This window comes from Sarcophilus harrisii, chromosome 2 (genome assembly GCF_902635505.1).
Source record: "Sarcophilus harrisii chromosome 2, mSarHar1.11, whole genome shotgun sequence".
Classification (NCBI taxonomy): Eukaryota; Metazoa; Chordata; class Mammalia; order Dasyuromorphia; family Dasyuridae; genus Sarcophilus; species Sarcophilus harrisii.
The window spans coordinates 629565878-629588141 of NC_045427.1; the positions used below are offsets into that span (position 1 = coordinate 629565878).

At 40.6% G+C, this 22264-nt stretch overlaps 1 protein-coding gene across 1 annotated transcript in view; it reads left to right on the forward strand.

Moving 5' to 3' along the window:
- The window catches only part of CHRNA5 (cholinergic receptor nicotinic alpha 5 subunit), a 29177-nt gene extending 8904 nt beyond the window's left edge, over positions 1 to 20273 (forward strand). The window contains exons 2-6 of the mRNA XM_031956786.1: positions 10112 to 10263; positions 13431 to 13475; positions 17184 to 17293; positions 18288 to 19119; positions 19741 to 20273. Coding sequence (XP_031812646.1) covers positions 10112 to 10263; positions 13431 to 13475; positions 17184 to 17293; positions 18288 to 19119; positions 19741 to 19902 — 1301 coding nt within the window. The 3' untranslated portion in view covers positions 19903 to 20273. The remainder of the gene's footprint in view (positions 1 to 10111; positions 10264 to 13430; positions 13476 to 17183; positions 17294 to 18287; positions 19120 to 19740) is intronic.
- Positions 20274 to 22264: the final 1991 nt, after the last annotated feature.

Sequence of the window (22264 nt, forward strand, 5' to 3'; positions counted from 1 at the left end):
CAAGATCTGAAGGCAGGTCCTTTCATTTCAGATGCAGTGTTCTTTCCTTTGCCTCTTTATAATTCTGACTGTTAACTGAGATGTGCAGGCTAGAGCCCCATTTTCTTGTTGGAATAGCAGATAAAAAAGATGGCTTCATGGTAGAGTGGTGACCTTTGAACTCTTAAAGGATTGGCAGCATTTTGGTGGAGGAGGGTGGAAGTGAATCATTAAAGAATGACGAAGCCAATTGAGGGGAGGATAAGTATATGTGGGAGGCTAGGAAGGTTCTATCTGTGAAGGTCACGGCTCTGGCAAAGCCATGGTTTTCTGTACAATTTTCATGCCTAGAATCTTCATGAACGAACCTTGAAATACATATGGAATCAGCTGTCATTACTTCGAGCCTGTGCATCCAGGAGGCTACAGAGCTGCTTCACTCAATTAACTTCACAATTTTTACAATTAGATTTGAAGATGAAATTATTTTGGTTGCCCCTGTTACCTAGCATGGGTCTAATTTGCCATTTAATGTTGGGAGGCAGGTGCCTGTATAGTTTTGGTCTGGTTTTCGGTAATTTTCAACCAAAATTATTGAAATTATTCAACCACCTGGGAATTTCTTCTGATCAAGGGATGATTTTTTTAAAGACCTCTTTTAGAGCAAGAGAGATTTCTATTAACTCCAATATTTTTTCCCTTGTCTTGCTTAACATTTTTATCAATGGGGTGGATAAAGGTGTAGATGACGTGTTTACCAAATGTAGAAATTCCCCAGCTGCAATGAGAGAATCATAGACTTTCAGAGTTAGACGGGATCTCTGTGTTTATCCACTCTGATTCATCCTGGAAAAAGAGATCCTGCACAAACTCATCAGTTGACACAAATTTATGCTTTGCTTGAAGCTCTTCAAGGAAAGGGAAGCCACTGGCTCCTAAGACACCACCTTCCTTTTGATAGACCTATTGATGGCGACAATGGGCATTTTTTTAGTCATGTCTGACTCCGTGACTCCATTTAGGGTTTTCTTGACAAAGATCTTGGAATGGTTTGTTATTTCCTCTTACAGATAAGGAAACTGAAACAACAAGGGTCACACAGAAAATACCTGAGGCTGGATTTACTCTCCTTCCTACTTCAGGTCCAGACTTCTGTGCATTGTACCATTTAGCTAACCTGTCCCTATGTCAGGAGATTCTTTCCTAACCCCAAACTGAAATTTACCTCTTTAGAACTTCATTCCATGACTTGGAAGTCTTCCCTCCAAGGCCCAGAAGAATAAATCTTGTCCCTTTCCTACATGATAGCCCCCTTGAAGCCAATTTTGTTGCCTCCGAATCTTCTTTTCTTAAAGTTCACTTGACACATAGTAGGTGCTAAATAAATGCTCATTGGTCTGACAACCTGACTATCACTAGTTTTGGTTCTCATGTTGTGTGAGCTTGAAGACTTTCATCATTCTGGTTGCCTTCCTCTGGATGGTCTCCAGGTTACCAAGATTCACCCTAAACTGTGGCACCTAGAACTGGCCATAGTATTTCAGGTGCCGTCTGATTAGGGCAGAACATAGTAGGACTAAGCCTGCAGATATTATTCAAATTCACATAGCTGGGTGGCTCAATGAATAGGAAGCTAAACCTGGAGTAAGGAAAACCTGAGTTCAAATCCCTCCTTGGAGTCTTAGTAGCTATGTGACCTTGGGCAGTTCACCTTCTCTGCCTCAGTCCTCTCATCTGTAAAATGGAGATAATAATAGTACTGACCTCACAGGGTTGTTATGAGAACAATAGGAGGTTCTTTCGGTAAAGCGCTTTGCAAAGCTGAAAGTGCCATGGAAATCCTAGCTATAGCAATTGTGATGGAGATCGCTGGCTCCCCAGCTGCCCCCCCCCATCTTGTACTTATGAAATTAACATTTGAACCCAATTAGATTGGATTTCATCTTATTAAATTCAACCCAGCGCTCAGAACGTCAAGATATTTTTGGATCAAGATTCAGTTTGCCCCCTTCTTGGGTCATTTGCAAATTTGATAAGTGCGCCCTTATCCTCGATTAAGGGTGTATGTATCTGTATACAGATACATTGATATAAGATGGCTAAGTAACGGGATATGTTTAACGGGCTACAAAGTAATTGCCAGAGAAAGAGATTGCCAGGAGCCCCTGGGGATCAGGGAAGGCTTCTTGTGGGAGGCAGCATCCTACTCTGCTCTGGAGAAAGCTCAGGATTCCACAAGGTTAGGGTGAGAAAAAAGCCACTCCAGTCACTTGTTCAAAGAGGCTCACTGCAAATGATTTTCTTCCAGGCTTTTTGGAAACTCCTGGCCCTAAATGACAAGTTATGGTGGGAAGAGCTGGTCCAGAACTGGAGTCCTTCCTCTGCTTCTTTCTTCCTACAGGACTGAGCCCTATTTAACTTCACCTGGTCCTGACTCCCCCTTTTCAGCTGCAAATCTCTGATTCTGTGTCCTTCTAGCTCCTCTAACCCAACTGTCTCTTTTTACAAATAAGGAAACTACCCAGAGAGACTAAGTGATTTGACAAGGTTTCATAGGTAAATAGATGACCAAGGCAAAGTAGGAACTCATATTCTTTGTCTCCAAAACTTTCTAATTTGCTGCTCTAAAACTCTGAAGTGAAAGAAATTCATTAAAAAATAGATTGTAAAAAAAGAAATGGAAAAAGTTCTGTTATAATCCCACAGGATGTGGAAAACTGGAACAAATTGTAAATATATTTATGACCCAAAAGAATGAGTCTATCACCTTAATTTGGCCTTCTCTGTGATGCGATCATTCCTTCTCCTTATCCCAGCCCACGTGAAGTATTCTCTTCCATATAAGAGAATTATTGACTAGACCTAAATTTAACACAGCCTACGGTGAGTTTCTTACTGTAAGCATTCTGGGAATTTGACAGGGCCGGATGTCAAATTAAGCTGGCTACACCAGATCAGCTGCTGAGAAACTTCACCCTATAATTCTGAGTTAAAAAAAAATCAATAGAAAACATAATGAAAATCCTGAAATACAGGAAACTTCTGCATTCAATTTAAAAGCTCTTAAAAGAGTAAATGCACTTCTTGGTCATGTTGGAAAGAAACTTGATAGATACGAAACCATGTTTCCTTCCATTTGCAAAATGGATGTTTATTACCTTTTCTTTTTCTTGCTATCATTGAAATTTAGAGAGCTCTCTAAGGACTTCTGGAGGGGAGCAGACAAAGAGAGTGGGGATGATTTACAGTTCCTTTGCCTGCCTTGTAAAGCCGCCAAATATTGTCTTTAAATACATAAAATAAAATACATAAGATTATAACAGAAAGCAATTATATTGAAACCGTTATCAAAAATTAAAAGTTCACAGACACCCACCGAGAAAAATTTTGCCGATGGCTCTAGGTTAAGGACTCTTGTACTATAGGAGAAAAGTGACCACAGATTATGCTATCTAATGTTTACATCTTTAATATACTGACAAGTTCTTCCAGGGCTGGGCTATCCCACTCTTGTCTCTGTATATAGCTGGCACTTAATAAATGCTTGCTGTTTAGTTGGAAGCAGTAGAGGAGAGGGCTGAACTTGGAGTCAGGACTTGAATCTCCTCTCAAACACTTCTCTGTGTGACCTTAGACAGTGCCTGTTAGAGTCTCCATTTGCTTCCCTCATAAGGTTGTCCTGAGAATTAATGAGATCAGGTATGTTGTAAAATGGGATCAAAATGTTAGAGGGTCCTATGTCATTTCATCTGACTTTCTGACCCTTTAGTCTTAGAGAAGATGGTCACCTGGCTGTAGTGGAAAGAGCAATACCACTGGGGTCAAAGGACTTGAGTTCAAATCCCTCCTGTGATGCTTACCTCCTTGATGACTTCAGACATCACTTTATCTCCGAGGCTTCAGTTTCCTCAGCTGTAAAATAAAAGGATCAGACCAAGTAGCCTCTGAAATCTGAGATCTTAAGATCCTGTGATTTTTTTCTCTTCCTCAATCATAAGGACTAAAAGCAACTATTGCTGGAATTCACAATGCTTAGGCTCTCCCCTATCTCCCCCTCTGTACTCCTATATGAGATCATTCCAGGGTACCCATTTTATTTGTTGGGTAGTCTGAGGCCTTCCGTCATCACCATGATCTTGAATTCCCCTCTCTAATCCTCATCTCCTTTTACCTTTCTTCCCACTTTCCTGCTCTCATATTTCTTCTTCATCCTCACCATGACTTCTAGACCTCCACCCCTCCTTATTCTTTGGCCATCACCCCAACCTAGCCTCATTTTTCTCCCTTTATTATCTCAACTCTGTAATCAACAAATTCAAGGCCATGTGATCTTTCACCTTTGCTCCCCTGTCTGACTGCCCATAGTACCTTGCCAATCCTTGCCAATGACTAAGTCATCCCCTCCACCTGCCTTCTTTGCTCCTACTCATCCACCATGAAGGAAGCCTCCCTTGTCTCTGAGGAAGCTACATGGCTGCTCAGACTGGTCTCCTAGAGGCTCACACTATCCAATATCAGCCGAGTTACTATTACATGGCACCCTTTATTCTTCCATCATTATTTCTAACCTTCTCTTCTCTCCTTAAAGCTCTTCTCTTAGTGGCCTCCCCCCAAAGTCTCTTTCTCGGTGTCTGTGTATTCTTGTTAGAATATAAGCTCCCTGTGGGCATCTAAGGAATACAACTAGATACAATGCTCCCTCTCCCCATTTTCTACCTTTTTATTTATGTTCCAGCGGGTTCCCTCATCTCATCGATCCATACCCTTTCATCTTGGTCAATTCTGGCCCATGTCTTTCTGTGGATCCATTAGCCATTCCTCTTGCTCCTTAAATCTTTTCTGGGCCCTGGAACAAGTAAGGAGCACTCATCTTAGGATCCTCTATGCTGACTGTACTTGCCTTCTCTTTTGATCCCAAATGTCCTTGATGATATCTCTTAGGACACTTCTTGGCTACAGGTATGTCTTTGGCTACTTCATTAGAAGCTAGCTCAGGATTTCCTTGCTTTTCTTAAGACTGATATTACTTCTCATCAAATAACTTTCCCAACAGAGAAGAAACTCATTCCGTCTTGATTGGCCAGATGCCTGGTTGGACTGTATAAATGGCATAATATATCAGGTATCAATAAGGCTCAATACTGTACGTCTGTTTCAGCACCAACTCCCAGAATCCCTCAGATTTGAGGGATAATCTTTTAACATAGCTGATAACCTAGTTGCCTCAGTGTTTCCCAGTGGACTTTAAGGATATTTTAAGAGCTTTCAGGGTTGGAATTTAATAGAGGGATGAAGGAAGGATTCATGCTCTCAAGCCTAGTAATATAAAATAGAGTGAATTAGATTTTTTTGGTGGGGGGGGGGAGAATGCTCAAAAAATCTTAAATATGAAAAGTTTTTCATAACAAAATAACATTAGATTTCAAAAGCATTCATTTCCAGAATGTTAGATTCTAATAGGAGCAAGACATAGTTGCCATGCATGAGAGGCAACATGATTTAGTGGATAGATTGTTGGACTTGATATTAGGAAGACCTGTGTTCAAATTCTCCCTCTGAGACTGACTAGCTTTGTGTCTCTGGATAGATCACTTGACTCTCTGAGTCATAGTTTACTCATTTATAAAGTGAGAATAGGGCAGCTAGGTGGTAAGCTTGGAATCAGGAAGGCTTATCATGAGTTCAAATTTGGTCTCAGACACTTATTAGCTGTGTGATCCTGAGCAAGTCACTTAACTCTGTCCTCTTCTGTAAAATGATCCAGAGAAGGAAATGGCAAACCACTCTGGGATCTTTGCCAAGAAAACCCCAAATAGGGTCAGGAAGAACTGAACACAACTGAAAACAAAATATCTGAACAGGTGCTTAGTTGTCTTAATTCTATCTCTGCATCCCTTGGTATAAGAATAGTGATGATGATAACTGGATTTTCTAGCATTTTTTATGGCTTGCAGAATTCTTTCTTACAGTGCTGTCATGAGAGGTAACACAAGGGTTGTTTTCACCTTTTACTAATGAGGGAATTGAGGCTTAAAAAAGCTGTCATTTAGTAAACATTTATTAAACACCTACTGTGTGCCAGGTATTGTGTTAAGGGCTAGGATACAAAAAGAAGCAAAGGGCAATATCTGTCCTCAAGGAGCTTACCATCTAATGTGACTGGCCTTGGGTTATACCTCTAGGAAGGATCCAGGGTTTGATTTAAAAACAGATATTCTTCCTTCTGCATTATATAAAGTCAATTTAGATGGAGGTGATGGTTTTATTGTTAAATGTCCTGCCAATGGCTGGTATTCTGGTGCCCAAGTCCCACCTGCATCCCATGTAACTCCTTAGCGGACCCATAGCTCCCAATCCTGCCAGATGTGCTAAAAACATGAGTGACAGCAGCAGATATTTCCTCAGTTCTTCAAAATGTAAGTCCCCCATCAACTGGCAGCTGCTTAAACTGACGGTTCAGATAAACGGTCTCTCTCAAGCGACAGAGGCTATAGTTAGTAGGATAGCAGTCAACCAGATCAGTCAGCATAAATGAACCCCTGCCCAAGCTGTGTTCTGCCCTCCTGAGCTAAACACTTTCCTGTAATCAGCAAAGAACAATTCCTGCAGGATTCTGTAGTGAGGTTAGTACAAATTTCTGCATTTGAAGCAAATTGCACAAAGTAACAATTTCACGACAAATTCACTTGGGGGAGGTACCAAGTTCAGGGACTGAAGGTGCTGATGAGGAGCATAAGCCTGTTGTCTGGCAGCTTCCTCTCTGAACTCATTTTTTTTTGTGTGTTGTAGCATTGTAGATTTAGAGCTGAAGACACATTGTACTTCTCCTCTTCTTCCTGAACAGACGAAGAAACTGAATCACAGATAAATTGAGTGATTTGTCCTAAGTCACACAGATAATAAAATGGAGGCAGATCTTAGTTGATTCTAGGTGATGAAAAATATGTTTCAGCATTCTCTGAGCTTAAAGCTTTTCAGACAGAGCTCCAGCTGCCTTGACTTCCTATTCTCTGAATTTAGTAGTCATTTATATGACTAGGAATGAGTGGACACCCCTAGAAAATTATGAAAGCTGGCCTGTTCCCATTTCCCATTTTCATCCAGGATAACAACAGCCAACAATTAGGTGATTCCATAGTGTACAGAGTGCTGGGGCTAGTCAGAGTCATCTCACCAAGTTCAAATCTAGTCTTCAACTCTTATTAGCTAAGCTACTCTCATCTATAGAATGGGGAAGGTAACAGCACCTACCCCCCTATATTTGTTGTGAGGATAAAATAAAATTATAATTGTAAAGCACTTAGCACAGTGCCTGGCACATAGAAGCCAGTGAAAACTTGTTTCCTCCCTCCCTTCTTCCTTCCTTTCTTCCAGCCATCATCATTATGAAGATTTTGAAATGATTAAGACATTAGTAGTCATATGAAACAATGGTAATTAGTGCCCTTTAGGATTTTTTTTTGAGCAGTGAAATTATTAGTGTTTTTTCTGTATTTATACCCTTTCTCCTTGTGAGATCTTGTAAAACAACCCCTCAGTGCTTTCAGGATTGATTCTCCTCCAGAATGGATATATACTTGTTCCTCAGCAATTCTCCACAATTTTGTCTTCTAAAGTGCCTTTCTTCTTCCTCATGTAATATATTGGAGAATGAGGTATTAAGGTATAGAAACTAGACATGTTTTCACTTGGGACAGAGGAAGGGTGATGGTGGCCACAATGATGGCATAGATGACAATCCAGATCTAGGTCCAATTGCATCAGGAAAAAGAGTACCCTGTCTTTGCTTATGCATCGGTGGAGGTGGGAGGGTTGGAAGGGGAAGGAGAGCCATAGACATAGGATTTTGTAGCGAGGGGTAGATGAAGGAGCAGAGAAACCCAAGGATAGAAATGCCTGTGAGACCTCTGTGGGAAAGAGCTGTATTCCCTGAACACTGTGCCCTGACTATCTGGGCAAAACCCAGCTGTCCCCATACTGTGGTCTGAGGCTGGTTCCACTGTAATCATTGAGAAAAATAGAGGGTTATAAAAACATTAATAAATCTAAACCACGTCATCTATGTTGACCTTCTACAAACTTCATTTATGAATGTTCTTGAGATGATGGGAAGCAGTAGGGAATAGTAGAAAGAAGCCTCAAAGTCCGGAAGACCTGGATTCAAGTTTTGCCTCTGATACCTCCCGATTGTGTCTGTTATCTTGGGCATCTCAACTTAATAGCTCAATGTCCCAGGCAAATTTCTAAGATTATAAATTGATGAAAAAGTGCTAATCCCCCATGACAGAGGAGCCAGTGAAATCACAAGTCTAGTTCCTATATCTTAGGGGCAATATAGCTTCTCTGGGTGTTACACTGAGCTTTACACAAACATATTTTTATTCCCACTGTTGTTCACTGTTTCATAGGGTGATCTTGGTGAGGATGAGTTTGTGTTCCCAACCAGTGCTGCCTCTTTCTCTTTAGCAAGGACATGAGGTGTTTATTCACTGGCTAAGGGAATATACATATAGGCTCTGTTCTTAACCCAGTATCCATCTGTTTTCTATCAGTTAAATTGTTAAATCAGTTAAAGATCTGTAGTAAAGCCTGATCATCAGGGTTAATATCTTTGCCTTTTTCCATTTCCCATTTTCCAGCATTTCCAATATGTTTGAAGAGACCATGTTAGAGCTGTCACAGCTTTAGACAATGTTGTTTTCTCATCTTTTTCTTGTCTTTGAAGTTGATCTTCCTTTTAATCTAATTAATCTATGGTGTAAGTACAGAAAGTCATCCAATTATGATACAACTGTCTTATTATATGCCATATTAAAAACCGACAAACGTAATCTCTCATGACTATATCAGGGATATTAATAAATCAATACTGCCTGTGCTGTTGTGCTTCTTGCACATTCTCAGATTCTCAGAGGCATCTTCCCCAGGATGAAGAAAATGCTGAAACAACATCCCCATAGAACTTTCTGGTTGGGGCAGATATGTGCGCGTGCCAGTTTCTGCTGACAGATGTCCAAGTCATTGTGGCTTTGGCAGCAGTTATGGTATGCATAATCAACCTGACTTCCCAATGGGATAGAAGATACAGTGCTAAGGAGAAAATTGGGAAAGCCAGCTCTTAATTTCTGGAGCTATTCAGCAGAGCTGAATTTATTGAAAATTACACACTGGGCTTCTTTCATTCCAGCTTTGGTAATTTTCCAGGGCTTGAAAATGAATATTAAGTTTGAGGCTCTTTTCATTAAAACCTTTCCTCCAGCTTGAATTACTTTTTAAAAATTATGAACTTAATAAACTTTTATACCATCATCCCCCCCAAAAAAAAACCCAAAACCTAACATCCAACCGCATGATCAAGAGAAAAGAATGTGGAATTTGAAGTCAAGAAGCTTTGATTTGAATCCCAGCTTGGGGCACTTAGCAGATGTGTGACTCCACATAAAGCTCTTGGTCTTTCTCCTCATTGGTAAGATGAGATGGGTATGCTTGCACAAGTTATCTCACAAGTTTCTTTTGAGGGCTTTACCCTTTGTAAACATTATAGTATTAAAGAAATTAGTTCTGTACCCCCATCTTTATTTTTGTACTTTAAAAATAGCTTTTTTAAAGCTATATATATATATATATATATATATATATATATATATATCAATGTAACTATCCTAAAATATCCACACACATATAACTCTCTGTGTGTGTTTCTCTATGTCTCTATTTCTCTCTCTCTCTCTCTCTCTCTCTGTATGTGTGTGTGTGTGTCTATCTCTCTCTCTCTCTGTATAAGCTATCTAAAGGTTTTTATCTGTAGTTTTATTTATGGACTCCATTGGTATAAGAAACTCCTATAATAACTATCTGCATTCTCCCGGTAAATGATCAGCCACTTATATATATAGTTTTAGAGGTAGTAAGTGATTAATTGTCTTGGCCAGGGTCACATATCTAGGATGGGTTGGGGTGGAATTTGAATTTAGGGTTGCTGACTGCCCGGCTCCCTCTCCATTCATAGTATCTCTCCTCCAAACTTACATTTTGACTAATGATGCTGCAAACTTTTCTCAGTCATGAATACCCAGAAGGAAGAAGTAAGTCAAAATGCCAGAAAGTGATTCCTTTGCCTTTGTTATTTCAGGGATATCGGAACCATCCTTTGAGGCGAAATGTGAAGATCGTTTGTTTAAGAACTTGTTTCGAGATTACGAAAGATGGGTTCGTCCGGTGAAACACCCGAATGACAAAATAAAAATAAAGTTCGGTCTTGCAATCTCTCAGTTAGTAGATGTGGTAAGTGTATGTGCAGATAATGATAATAATGAACATTGCTGGTTCATTTTTATGAACCAGTTTTATGAACCAGTTTTATGAACTATGGTTATAGTTACAAAGTGCTATATATATGTTATCCCAGGAGGATCCTGTGAAGTGGGCAGGATGTTGTTAGAACCTTATTTACTCATCTGTAAAATGGAAATTAGAATTTGAATGATCTTGGCTAAGGAGTGACCCTGTGTCTCTAACCCACCATACCATGTTGGCTTCTTACATGATGAGGATGATTATAAACAAACGGGTACTTGCACATGTAATGTAAATCATCAACAACTGCAGAAATCTTTAAAGTTCACAAAATCCTGTATGAATATTATCTTGGTTGACTTCATAACAAATCTCTGGGGTCTATCTTACAAGTATTTATAACCTAGTTTTATAGAGCAGGGTTTCCTAAACTTTTTCCACTTGTGACCCCTTTTCACCTGAGAAATTTTTATGCAGGCATATGAGTATATAAAATAGGTATACAAATCAAACATTCACTGATTATACATCATAATTTCATGACTCTCAAATTTAGTTATAAGGCCCCACATGGAGCAGGGACCCCAGTTTACAGAGCTTTGTTATAGAAGATAAAAATGAAACTCAGAAATTAAATGACCCGCTCATGATCCCATAGCTTATACTGGAAGCAGGATTCTAACTTGGGTCTTGCTATTGCTCTAATCACTACATCATGCTAACTCATGTGTCACAGACAGAACCAAAAGAATGATTTATTTTAACTGTGGTATTAAATACAGAAAATACTCTCCCTCCTCTTCCTCAAGCCACTTTGGGCGGAGAATTCCCTTCTTTGACCTAGTAAAACTTTTATTAAATTCAGAATCATCAATTTTTTAAAAAAATAGAGATACACTTTCAAACAATATCACCCTTCCATCATCACAGAAGGGTGCAAATTTATGTTGAATTTCCCTCAGAGAGGACCCTTAAATCCGCCTTCATAACGCAATCTAATCTGTCTCTTCTTGCATAGAAACTCTTCCTTATGACCTAATTTCCACATGTTCCCATTTCAGAGAAGTTTTTTTGTTATTTTGATTTCAATTGTATCAACCATCATGTACTTATTGTATGGCTAGAAAGGTCAATGAGGTGGGCATAGGGTGAGTGGGTACTAAATATATTACTCAGTGTCTATCCCAAAGAAGCTTGTTATCAAGTTGGGCAGATCCAGCGTGTTCATACATGCAACAGAAACAATATTTACTAATATCAGTTCATGGGATCCTTACACCAGCCTTATGAAGCAGGTGCTGTTATCCCCATTTCACAGATGAGGAAACTGAAATATGGATATATTAAGTGACTCCCCTGAGGGTCAGAGGTAGGTGGGAGCTGAATCCAAGTCTAGTCCTCTTTCCCCAACTCTGCATTGCCCCAAACTCTAAAAGACTGTGGAAATGCAGAGATGGGAAGATTGGTGAGTGGGATTTGTCAGGGAAGCCTTCACATAGGACATGAGAGTTGAGTAGAGGACATAGAAAATGTGGATCCTTCATGAGAGATGGAGTAAGAAAGCTGTAAGCAAAGGGAATCTCAGTATTGGATGTCGCGGGACAGTGGAAACATTGGCCTGGATAAATCAGCATATTCATAGTAGGAAGTCAGTCAGCAAGCATTTATTAGGCATTCGTCATCGCTCAGTCATATCCAACTCTTCATGACCCAATTTGGGGTTTGGGGGCAGAGCTACTGGAGTGCTTTGCTATTTATTTCTCCTCTTGACAGAGGAGGAAACTGAGGCAAACAGGTTGAAATTACTTGCTCAGGGTCACACAGCAGGAAGATGAGTCTTCCTGACCCCAGGCCTGGCACTCTGTGCCCTATGGCACCACCTAACTGTGCAGCTTGTGCCAGACACTGGGCTGAGTGCTGGAGATCCTGAGAAAGGGAAAAAGTCTCTGCCCTCCAGGAACTGACCCTCTAATAAGGGACAGGTGACGACTAATGTTCAGGTTGGACTGGCATAGAGAGAGACTAGAACTGGGAAGACCAGTTGATAGAAGACCTAAGTCTGAATAGGGTTGGATTGGAATATTAAGAAGGCAGTAAGGCTGTACCATGGAGAGATCATCTGAGCCTCAGTCACAGGACACAAGGTCAACTTCTGACTTGACCATTTATTAGCTGTGTGACCTGTGACAAGCCCCTTCTCCCCAGACCCCAGATTCCCCATCTGTGAAATAAGAGGGTTGGACTAATTGATCTTTGAAGGTCTGTTCTCTGTGATGATGTTAAGTCAAAGGTGGCCCCAAGGCTTCACATCCAGTTGACGAGGAAGAGGTGCAAGGGTGTAAGTGGTCTGGGCTTTGGAGGTAGTGACGGAGCCTTCAAGAGGACACGTCCAGGAGGCAGTGGGAAATAAGACATTTAGCATAAAGGTAACAGCTGAAAGGCTTGAGAATGTTCATGTTCTTCCTTTATCAAAGAATGGGCTTGATGCTAATTAAGTTACCACCATAAGGGAATAAACAGGAGAGAGGCCACCAGAGCCAAAATTTGAGATTTAGACCTGTGACAGTTGATAATGTTGATTAGGAGTGAAGATTAGACCATTAGTGGACATGCAGAGAAAACCTGGAAGACTGAATTTTGCATACAGTGAAATCCCTGCTGTTGTATATATATGTGTGTGTGTGTATGTGTGTGTGTGTGTGTGTGTGTGTGTGTGTGTGTGTGATTACTGTACATTTACTCCATTTCTCATTAATTGAACTTACTAAGATGTGATAGTCCTGCTAAGAGTGAATTATTTCACCTCCTTCATTATATTCAACTCAATTCAATTCAATAAACATTTAAGTGTCTTCTATGAGTCAGGCACTGTTCTAGGCACCAAAGATGGATACCAAATGAGGAAAAAAATAGTTCCTTTCCTCAAGGAGGTTACAATTTTTTAGTTTATTGCCATATATAAGGGGGAGGGAGAGGAAGGAAAGGGAGAGAGGTTCCTATAAAGGAGCAGGGTTAGTTTAGTATTATATATAATATACATATATCCCGTACATATATGTGTGGGAATATGTATACATATACTCATGCATTTATACATAAATATATATTTATACTAATTGAAAATAGTCTGTTTTCTTTTCATTTCTCTTATACAGGACGAGAAGAATCAGTTAATGACCACAAATGTGTGGTTGAAACAGGTATGTACCCATGCTCCAAGCCCTGAGGAGATACTCCTGGCCTCCCCATGGGTATTTCTTGAAGGGCAGAGGGGAAGGTGCCATGGAAGGGCTGTGTCTGATGGTGCTGGGTTGGACAGAGCAAGATGAAGGTGAATAAGATTAACCAAGGGCAGTGCTTTAATTTATTTCTGTGTTTCTTGGTTACCTCCCCTCCTCCCCAGCCTTCACTGAGTGTCTAGTGTTCCCCCCCCCCCACCTTAACCACCTCCAACAGTTTCCACCAGTCAGCAGAAAGTGTTTTCTGTTTATCCTCCCCCTGTCTTCCCTCTCTCTTCCTGGTAGTCTGGCCCCACCCTCAACTCCTAAAGGCCCTTCCTTGGGGGGAGGGGAAACTAGCTCACAGAACATTTGTAGAATCTCAGATCTTGGAGAAGCTACAGAGTTCAGTCTATATCTGACTAGGACTCCCCTAATGGTCATACAGCCTTTTCTTGAAGACCTCCAAGTGAGGTGGGATCCATTATGTCCTGAGCCTGAACATTTGGACAGCTCCAATTGTCAGGAATATTTCCTCCATATCAAGCCCAAATTTGCTTCCATTCATTGGACTTGGGTCTGCATTCTAGGAAGAAGCTAATCTCTTGTCAAGGCAACAGCCCTTCAAATCCACTTATCACACCCTCCCTAAGCCTTCTCTTCTCCATGCTGACCGTTATCATGTCCTCCAGCTATCCCTTGTATAGAATGAACTTAAGGCCCTTCCCCATGCTGTTTGTCTTGCTCTGAACACGTTCCAGCTTATCTGTAGGAATAGGGACTTTGTTCTCATTTCACCAATTGAGGAATTTCCCTGGAGCAGATGCAGGTTGGTACCTTTTCTGCAACATCTCGCTTAGAAAGTTGACCAAAGCATTGAGAGATTGGGACTCACGCAGCCGGGCTGGAAGATCCAAGTCTTCCTGGTTCCGAGACTGGCTTTCTGTCTATTAGGTCATGCTTTTATACATCTTGCGGTATCATGATTCCTGTCCCATTTACTCATCATATTAAAATGTGGGGAGAGCTAGAGAATTGCTTTGACCATGGAAAAATCCTCAGCTGCTTGCAAAGACCCTTGGTTTTCCAGGCATGAGTGCTCTTTAGTAGAAATTGCTATCTTTGTATAACTCATTCTGTGTAATATGCACCCTGTCTTATATAGAGGGTCTGCCCCATGTACTGGAGGCTGTTCTCGGGTCTTTCGGCTTCCTGAGTGCACCAGGATTATATTTGGGCTGGTCACTTGGTATCTCTTCTCCTTATTCTATGACTGGTCTGCCTTCTTTTCCTAACCAACTTGGGCTCTGGGCCATTTCTAGCAATAGTTATTGCTGGGAATGTTCTATAGCTTCCTTAAGATTACCAGGTGCCTTTTTATTGCTGTTTGAGTTACTTCTCATTTTTATTTTCATGAGGCTCAGGGAAAGGCCAGGTGTGGTAAAGCATCCCGTACTTCCTGCTGCTGAGGATGCAGAAACTGGTAAATTTCTTGAGTTCAGGAGTTCTAAGCTGCAATTGGGCCAGAGCTGATTGGATGTTTGAACTAAGTATGGAACTCTATGGTGAGCCCCAAGAATGGAAGATTACCAAGCTTTTAGGAGGGGTGAACTGGCCCAGGGTGGGAAAGTGCATTTCTATGCTGATCAGCATTGGGATTGGGTCCAGAAGTGGCCAGTGTACTTCCAGCTTGGGAGGGAGAAAAAGAGACAGGCAAACTGACAGATGGAGAGATAAAGGCAGAAACAGAGGCAGAAAGAGAGAGAAGAGAGAGAGATGAAGAGAGACACACACAGAGAGAAAAAGAGATAGGGAGGGAAAGAGAGAGAGATGGAGAGAGACAGGAAGGGAGGGGGGAAAGAGAGAGAGATATGAAGGGAGGGAGGGAGAGAAAGGAAGGAAGGGAGAGAGGGAGACAGAGAGAGAAAAGGGATGGAGAGACAGATAAAGAGAAAGACAGAAACAGGCAGAAAGAGAAGAGACAGTGAGATGGACAGACAGTGATGGAGGGAGAGAGATGGAGAAAAACACAGAGAGACACATATAGGGAGGGAGGGAGAGAGATGGAAAGATAGGGGAGCAATGGAGAGATAGGCAGATAAAGAGACAAAGACAGAAACAGGTGGAAAGAAAGGAGACAGAGAGATGGAGAGACAGGGAGGGATGGAGAGAGATGGAGAGAAACACAGAGACAGATAGGGAGGGAGGGAGATGAAGAGAAAAAGGAGCAATGGAAAGAAAGGCAAACTGACAAATAAAGAGACAGACAGAAATAGAGAAGGAAAGAGAAAAGAGAGGAGAGACATACAGAGAGAAAAAGACAGATAAACAGAGAAGAAAAGAGGGAGGGAAAGAGGGAGATGGAAAGAAACACAGAGAGCGATTGAGAGGGGAAGGTAAAGAAGGAGGGAAAGAGAGAAGCAGAGAGAGGAGGGGAGGGAGGGAAGATGGGAGAGAGATGGAGACAACACAGAGAAAAAGAAAGAGACAGAGAAGGGAGAGGAAAGGAGAAAGATGAAGAGACACAGAGAAAAAAGATAGAGAGAGAGAGATAAAGGCAAAGACAGAGACAGACACACACACAAAGAGAAAGATAGAGATAGAGACAGGTACGGGTACAGAGAGACAAAGACAGAAAAAGAGACAAAGACAGCTCAGAGTAGTGAAATGAGAGGAAGTCAGGAAAATCTGGGTTCAAGGCCTGTCTCCAGTATTTGCTGACTTTGTGATCTTTTGCAAATCACTTAACTACTTGATGCCCCCAGGCAATTTTCTGAGGTTATAATTGGTACAGTGGATGCTAATCTACATTGGCAGAGAGTGTTTCTTCCTTGAGAGTTTCTTACACCAATTACATTTTGGGTCCAGTCCAATGCCTCAGGACATTCCCTAATTCAGGGCCACCTTGCATCCTTGGGCTAGCCTTCTGCTAGGTGCAGGACTGGGATCCCATGGGAAGGCATGAGCTTGTTTAGGGACAGGAAGGCATTTGTCAGATGCACTAACATAGGGAATGAAGGGGAGAAACAAGTGATTGTCACCTTTCCTGGCCCTGTAGCTCTGGTCATCATGGTGGTAATGCTGGGACCCAGTGCTGCTTATCTTGCTCAGGATCCCTGTACAGATTCTGGTGGAGCAGGGTCTAGGCAAGGCTCCCAGCACCTGGCTTGGAGGTACTTTCTGGCTCACTTGTACTACTTCGGGACCATTACTGTAGGCATCCAGTGTGTGTGTGTGTGTGTGTGTGTGTGTGTAGCAGCCAGGAATGTTATAGGCAGGATCTGGATTATCCCCAAGAGGGTAAGAAAGTGGTGGCCCTGGACCTTAAACATGGGCGTGGAATTGTCTGTCTGTAGAACCACTGGTCTTGCAAGAAAGAACTGAGTCCCCTGGAAACTTTCCTGCCCTATGCCCGCGTGCCCTTTCCCCACCAGGTGAAAGACTTGTCCTTTGCACTTATCTCAGGCTCCCTTTTATCATTTATTCATGTAATTGTAAATAATTGAATTGTCAGGCTCTTTGAGAGCAGGGCCGGTGTGGTACCCGCAGGCCTGCGGGATAGTAGAGTGCCTTCCAAATCAAGCTTCTTCATAAACTTCTACTGAATGAGTGCGCCATTGCTTATATTACCCACCAGCATTTTCATATACTGAATTGTTCTTATGCCCTGCAGTGTTCTTTATTTTTAAGGAATGGGTTGATGTAAAATTAAAATGGAATCCTGATGACTACGCCGGAATCAAAGCTATCCGCGTGCCCTCCGACTCCATCTGGACTCCAGACATAGTATTGTTTGACAAGTAAGAGTGATACCATTAGTGTGATTTATGTTTGTAGAATAAAAGCCCGTTGTGTAAATATTCATCACTGCCTCTCCTCTTCCACCATGTGGAGATTTATAGAGCCGAATGATCTAATCCCATTCCTTCTGGACTTCATCTTGTCCTTTTCTATTACTGTATATTAAAATGTCTTGTGCGAGCTCATATTTTTGCCTTATGGAGCAGTCACTCCCTCTTGCCTCTCCCTCTTCTCCCTTCCTTTCTTTCTTCCAGCACCGGCCCATTATCATCTCTCCCCAAAGAAACACTTTATTATAACAAATAAATATATTCAAGCGAAACAAGTCACTTCATTGGCTCTGTCTAAACACTTATCTCTTATTCCTCACCTGTAGGCTACCACCTCTCTGTAAAGAAGTGGTAAAGTGTATTTATTCATCATTCTTCTTACAGATGATCACTTGATCAGAGTTCTCTAGATTTTCAAAGCTGTTTTTCTTTACAATACTATTGTTGTCACGTATGTTGTTCTAATTCTATTCTACCTTGTATCAATTCAAACAAGTCATTTAAGGTTTTTTTTTTTTCTGAATTCTATCCTTTTTCTTACAGAGAAATCATATTCCACTGCTTTTATTTGTTTAGTCATTCCGTAATCTGTAGGCCCCTTTATTCCCAATTCTTTACTACCACACAAGGTGCAACTATGAATATTTTTTGGTACATATAGATCTCTACCTACTATCTTTGATCTTTTTGGAATATAGTAGCAATGAGAACTAGTTTTCCTTCTATTATATCATACTGTACACAAATGTAATTTTTATAATGGCTAAAATTCTATAAGTCACTAAATATAAAAAGCAATTTTAAAAAAAGTAATAGTAAAATTCTAATACTTGCATATTTGAGACAACCACCCCTCCAACAACTACCTTTAAGATAATTGTTTGGGTTTTTTTTTTACTAAGTAACTAATATGTGTGTTTCTGTTGCTTTTGTATTGTTTCAGTGCAGATGGACGCTTTGAAGGGACCAGCACAAAAACAGTCGTAAGATATGATGGCACTGTGGCCTGGACCCCACCAGCCAACTACAAAAGCTCCTGTACCATAGATGTCACCTTTTTCCCATTTGATCTCCAAAACTGTTCTATGAAATTTGGTTCCTGGACATACGATGGATCTCAGGTGGATTTAGTGTTGGACGATTATGACGTAGATAAAAGAGATTTTTTCGATAATGGAGAATGGGAAATAGTGAGTGCCACTGGAAGCAAAGGGAACAGAACAGATGGGTGTTGCTGGTATCCCTATGTGACTTACTATTTTGTAATTAAGCGTTTGCCTCTCTTTTACACCCTTTTCCTTATCATCCCCTGCATTGGACTCTCGTTTTTAACTGTGCTCGTCTTCTATCTTCCTTCAAATGAGGGTGAAAAGATTTGTCTGTGCACTTCAGTGCTTGTGTCTTTGACAGTTTTCCTCCTAGTTATTGAAGAGATCATCCCATCATCTTCCAAAGTCATCCCTCTAATTGGAGAGTACCTAGTGTTTACTATGATTTTTGTGACATTGTCAATCATGGTGACTGTCTTTGCAATCAACATTAACCATCGTTCCTCCTCCACACATAATCCCATGGCACCTTGGGTTCGAAAAATCTTTCTTCATCAGCTTCCCAAACTCCTTTGTATGAGAAGCCATGTAGACCGGTACTTTGCCCACAAGGAGGAAACTGGCAAGATCAATGGTTCCAGATCTCCTCGGAACACTTTGGAGGCTGCTCTTGATTCCATCCGCTATATCACAAGGCACGTCATGAAGGAGAATGACGTTCGTGAGGTCTGTCCCAGTGTCTTGTGAGTTAAAGTCAGATTTAAGGTGGAGATAAGCACTAATTCTGGCTTACTACCCCAGCTTTCTAGTTGAGGTTCAGTGGTGACCTAAATTATTTTCAAGATAAGTAACTTGTCCATTCATGGACATATAATGGTGGAGCTCTGAGTCTTATTCGAATGCTTCTGTACATTGCCAATGAAGTAATTAATTTATTTTTGGCTATAATGTCTCAGGAAAGGCATAGAAGGTTTGTGACCTTAACTAGTGGAAGTTGTAGATCCTTAAAAAATTATAGATCACCAAAATATATAGAGATAGAGGTTTGAATTAGGTGATTTCTGAATGTCTCCTCCAACCCAAATGTTCTGGATCCCATTCTTCTGGAATGTGGTGGATGAAGCCAGAGCTTGGGGAATTCAGAGAAGGGAGATGGCCTAAAGTCCAAGTGATGGAGCCACTGACCAGCATGTCTTACAGCATATGCTACAGGACACTTTATGTCTTGTTAGAAAATGTTTATGAAACATAAATTATAAAATATTTGACAGGTTATTAAATAGAGAAAATAGATGTTTCATGTGTGTTTGGGTTTCTCTATTTTCTTTTTTTTTTTAATCATATTAGGTTGTTGAAGACTGGAAATTCATAGCCCAAGTACTTGACCGGATGTTTTTGTGGACTTTTCTCCTGGTTTCAATAATTGGATCACTTGGGCTTTTTGTTCCTGTTATTTACAAATGGGCCAATATCCCCTTACCGAATCATATTGGGAATACAAATAAGTGATGCTGTTTCAAGAATGGATTAGACAGGATTATCCAAAAAAAGGTACCTGGGATCTTTGACAATTATGAAGAAATAAAACAGAATAAATCATTTTTTAATTTTAAAATGAGATTGGCATCCTCACACCCAGGATAAATCCCAAACTATGGACATTAGCTTTCTCTTAGAGACAGTCTCTAATAGGGCCAGCCTGCAGAAATAATGGAGCTCCAACTATATTATTTAAATAAAGGCATTTTGAGATACTAGATAGAATTAGAAACTGCTCTCCAAATTGCATCATTGATCATTGACCAATTCCTCTTCCTTTATTGCTATTATTCAGTTGTTCTTCAGTCATGTCTGAGTCTTCCTGATCTCATTTGGGGTTTTCTTGACAAAGACTTTTTTTTTTTTTGCTATTTTTCTCCAGTCTATTTTACAGATGAAGAACTGAGGCAAATAGGGTTAAGTGATTTGCACAAGGTTACACAGCTAGTGTCGGAGGCAGGATTTGAACTGAGAAAGATGAGTCATCCTGATTCCAAGACCAGTGTTCAATCTGCTTTGCCACTCGACTACCCAAACATCTTCCTTAATTATACCGATTTATGACCAAAAGTGCAGGGGGCGTTAAAGAGAGGCTTTCCTCTTGACACAATTGAAGAATGGTGATTTAACTTATAACAACAACTCACATTTGCACAAAGATTTAAGGTTTAACATTAATTTGAAATGTTTTGCCCTTGGTGATGCAATACAAAATTTAAAATCCTAATTCTTTTTACCCAATTATCTTGTAAGTAATCTCTATTTTTTCATTTTATGTTATGCTACATTAAATATATGTTTTTATTTTATGTAAAATTATATATGAACATCATGCTGCTTTTGGTCTTTAAAAATCAAGATTTCTTTTGAGTGTGTATGACGGAAAGTTCCCATTGGGTTTTCTTCTTTAGATGCTTCAACCATTCATTTTGTGTTTCGTATCTCATTTCACCATAAATGGGATCCCATTCTTCACTATAAAATCATATAAATCTTAAAGTTCTTGGATGCATGTTTCTATAAAAGCATTTTTTTCAGGGCATCCTCCCCCTCCCCCATCCTCATTGTGGCTCATCAATCAAAGTAACTCATTTTGGTTTAAATTTAATTGAATTGTAATATTATCTCAGAAACATCAGGATTCAGATTCCACCTCCAGATACCATCTGAGTAACCTTGGGCCAGAAATCTAACTTTTTTTTTTTTTGCCACAGTTGCCTAGGACTTTACTAAGTCTCAATTCCATAGTGATCTAGAGAAGGGTGTTCCTCACTGGGAGTTTCCCACACTGTCTGAAATCCCAGATCCCTTCCAGTATTATCCCTTTATTCTTCTGTTTACTTTTTAATGAACATTATTCAAAATGTTACAATTTTGGATCATCCTGTCTCTACCTAGAATATGTACTGTATACAGAAGGTATTCTCCACGATTACAAAGACAATTCTGGCCGGCGCTACCATACTGGATTTCTTAGTGGACTTTCTTTTCTATACAAAGAAGCTTGAAGACAACATTCAATCTGCCTCCAAATTGCTTAAAGCTCATGGGACGCAGGGGATAGAGCACCAGGCCAGGAGTTACAAAGGCTCATTTTCCTGAATTCAAATCCAGCAACTGTGTGACCCTGGCCAAGTCACTAACCTTGTGTGCCTCGATTTCCTCATCTCTATAATGAGCTGGAGAAGGAAATAGCAAACCAGTCTCTGCCAAGAAAACCCCCAATGGGGTCACCAACAACATCTGTGCAGCAATGCTGAGCCTTCCTCGGCCTCTCATTCTCCAAATTCCCAGTCTAACTTAGGCAAGAAAAGCAAAGCAAAAGCAATTGCCTCTCTTGGTGTGATGTACTTGATTACAAACTTATGGTCCATAACGATTATAAACATACATTCATGGCTAATGGAACAGACAAGAAGGTCAGTGATCTTTCTTTTCAATTTAAATTCTTGAAGGTTCACTTGAATTTAAATGGCTATTGGACAGTCCAACCGGGGTTGAGGCATTTATCCCGCAAGTTAACCACCTTCAGAGGGCAGGTCCCATGTTTAGTTAACTTGCATTTTATAGTTAGCAGATACTTTAGAAAATCCCATTTGATGATCATGATGATGGATTGGTTTAATGAGTCTCTGTTGCTTAACTGATTTTAATATTTTAGAAACAGCCCGTGTCTCCATTCATATAGAATCACAGACCTGGAAGAGACCTCAGAGAACATCTGGTGCAACTGTCTCCCTTTACAGAAAAGGAAATGGAGGCCCAGGGGCATTCCATCCAAAATTAATAAGTATTGGCGGCAAGACTCGGAAGAGAATAGCATGGGATGGTC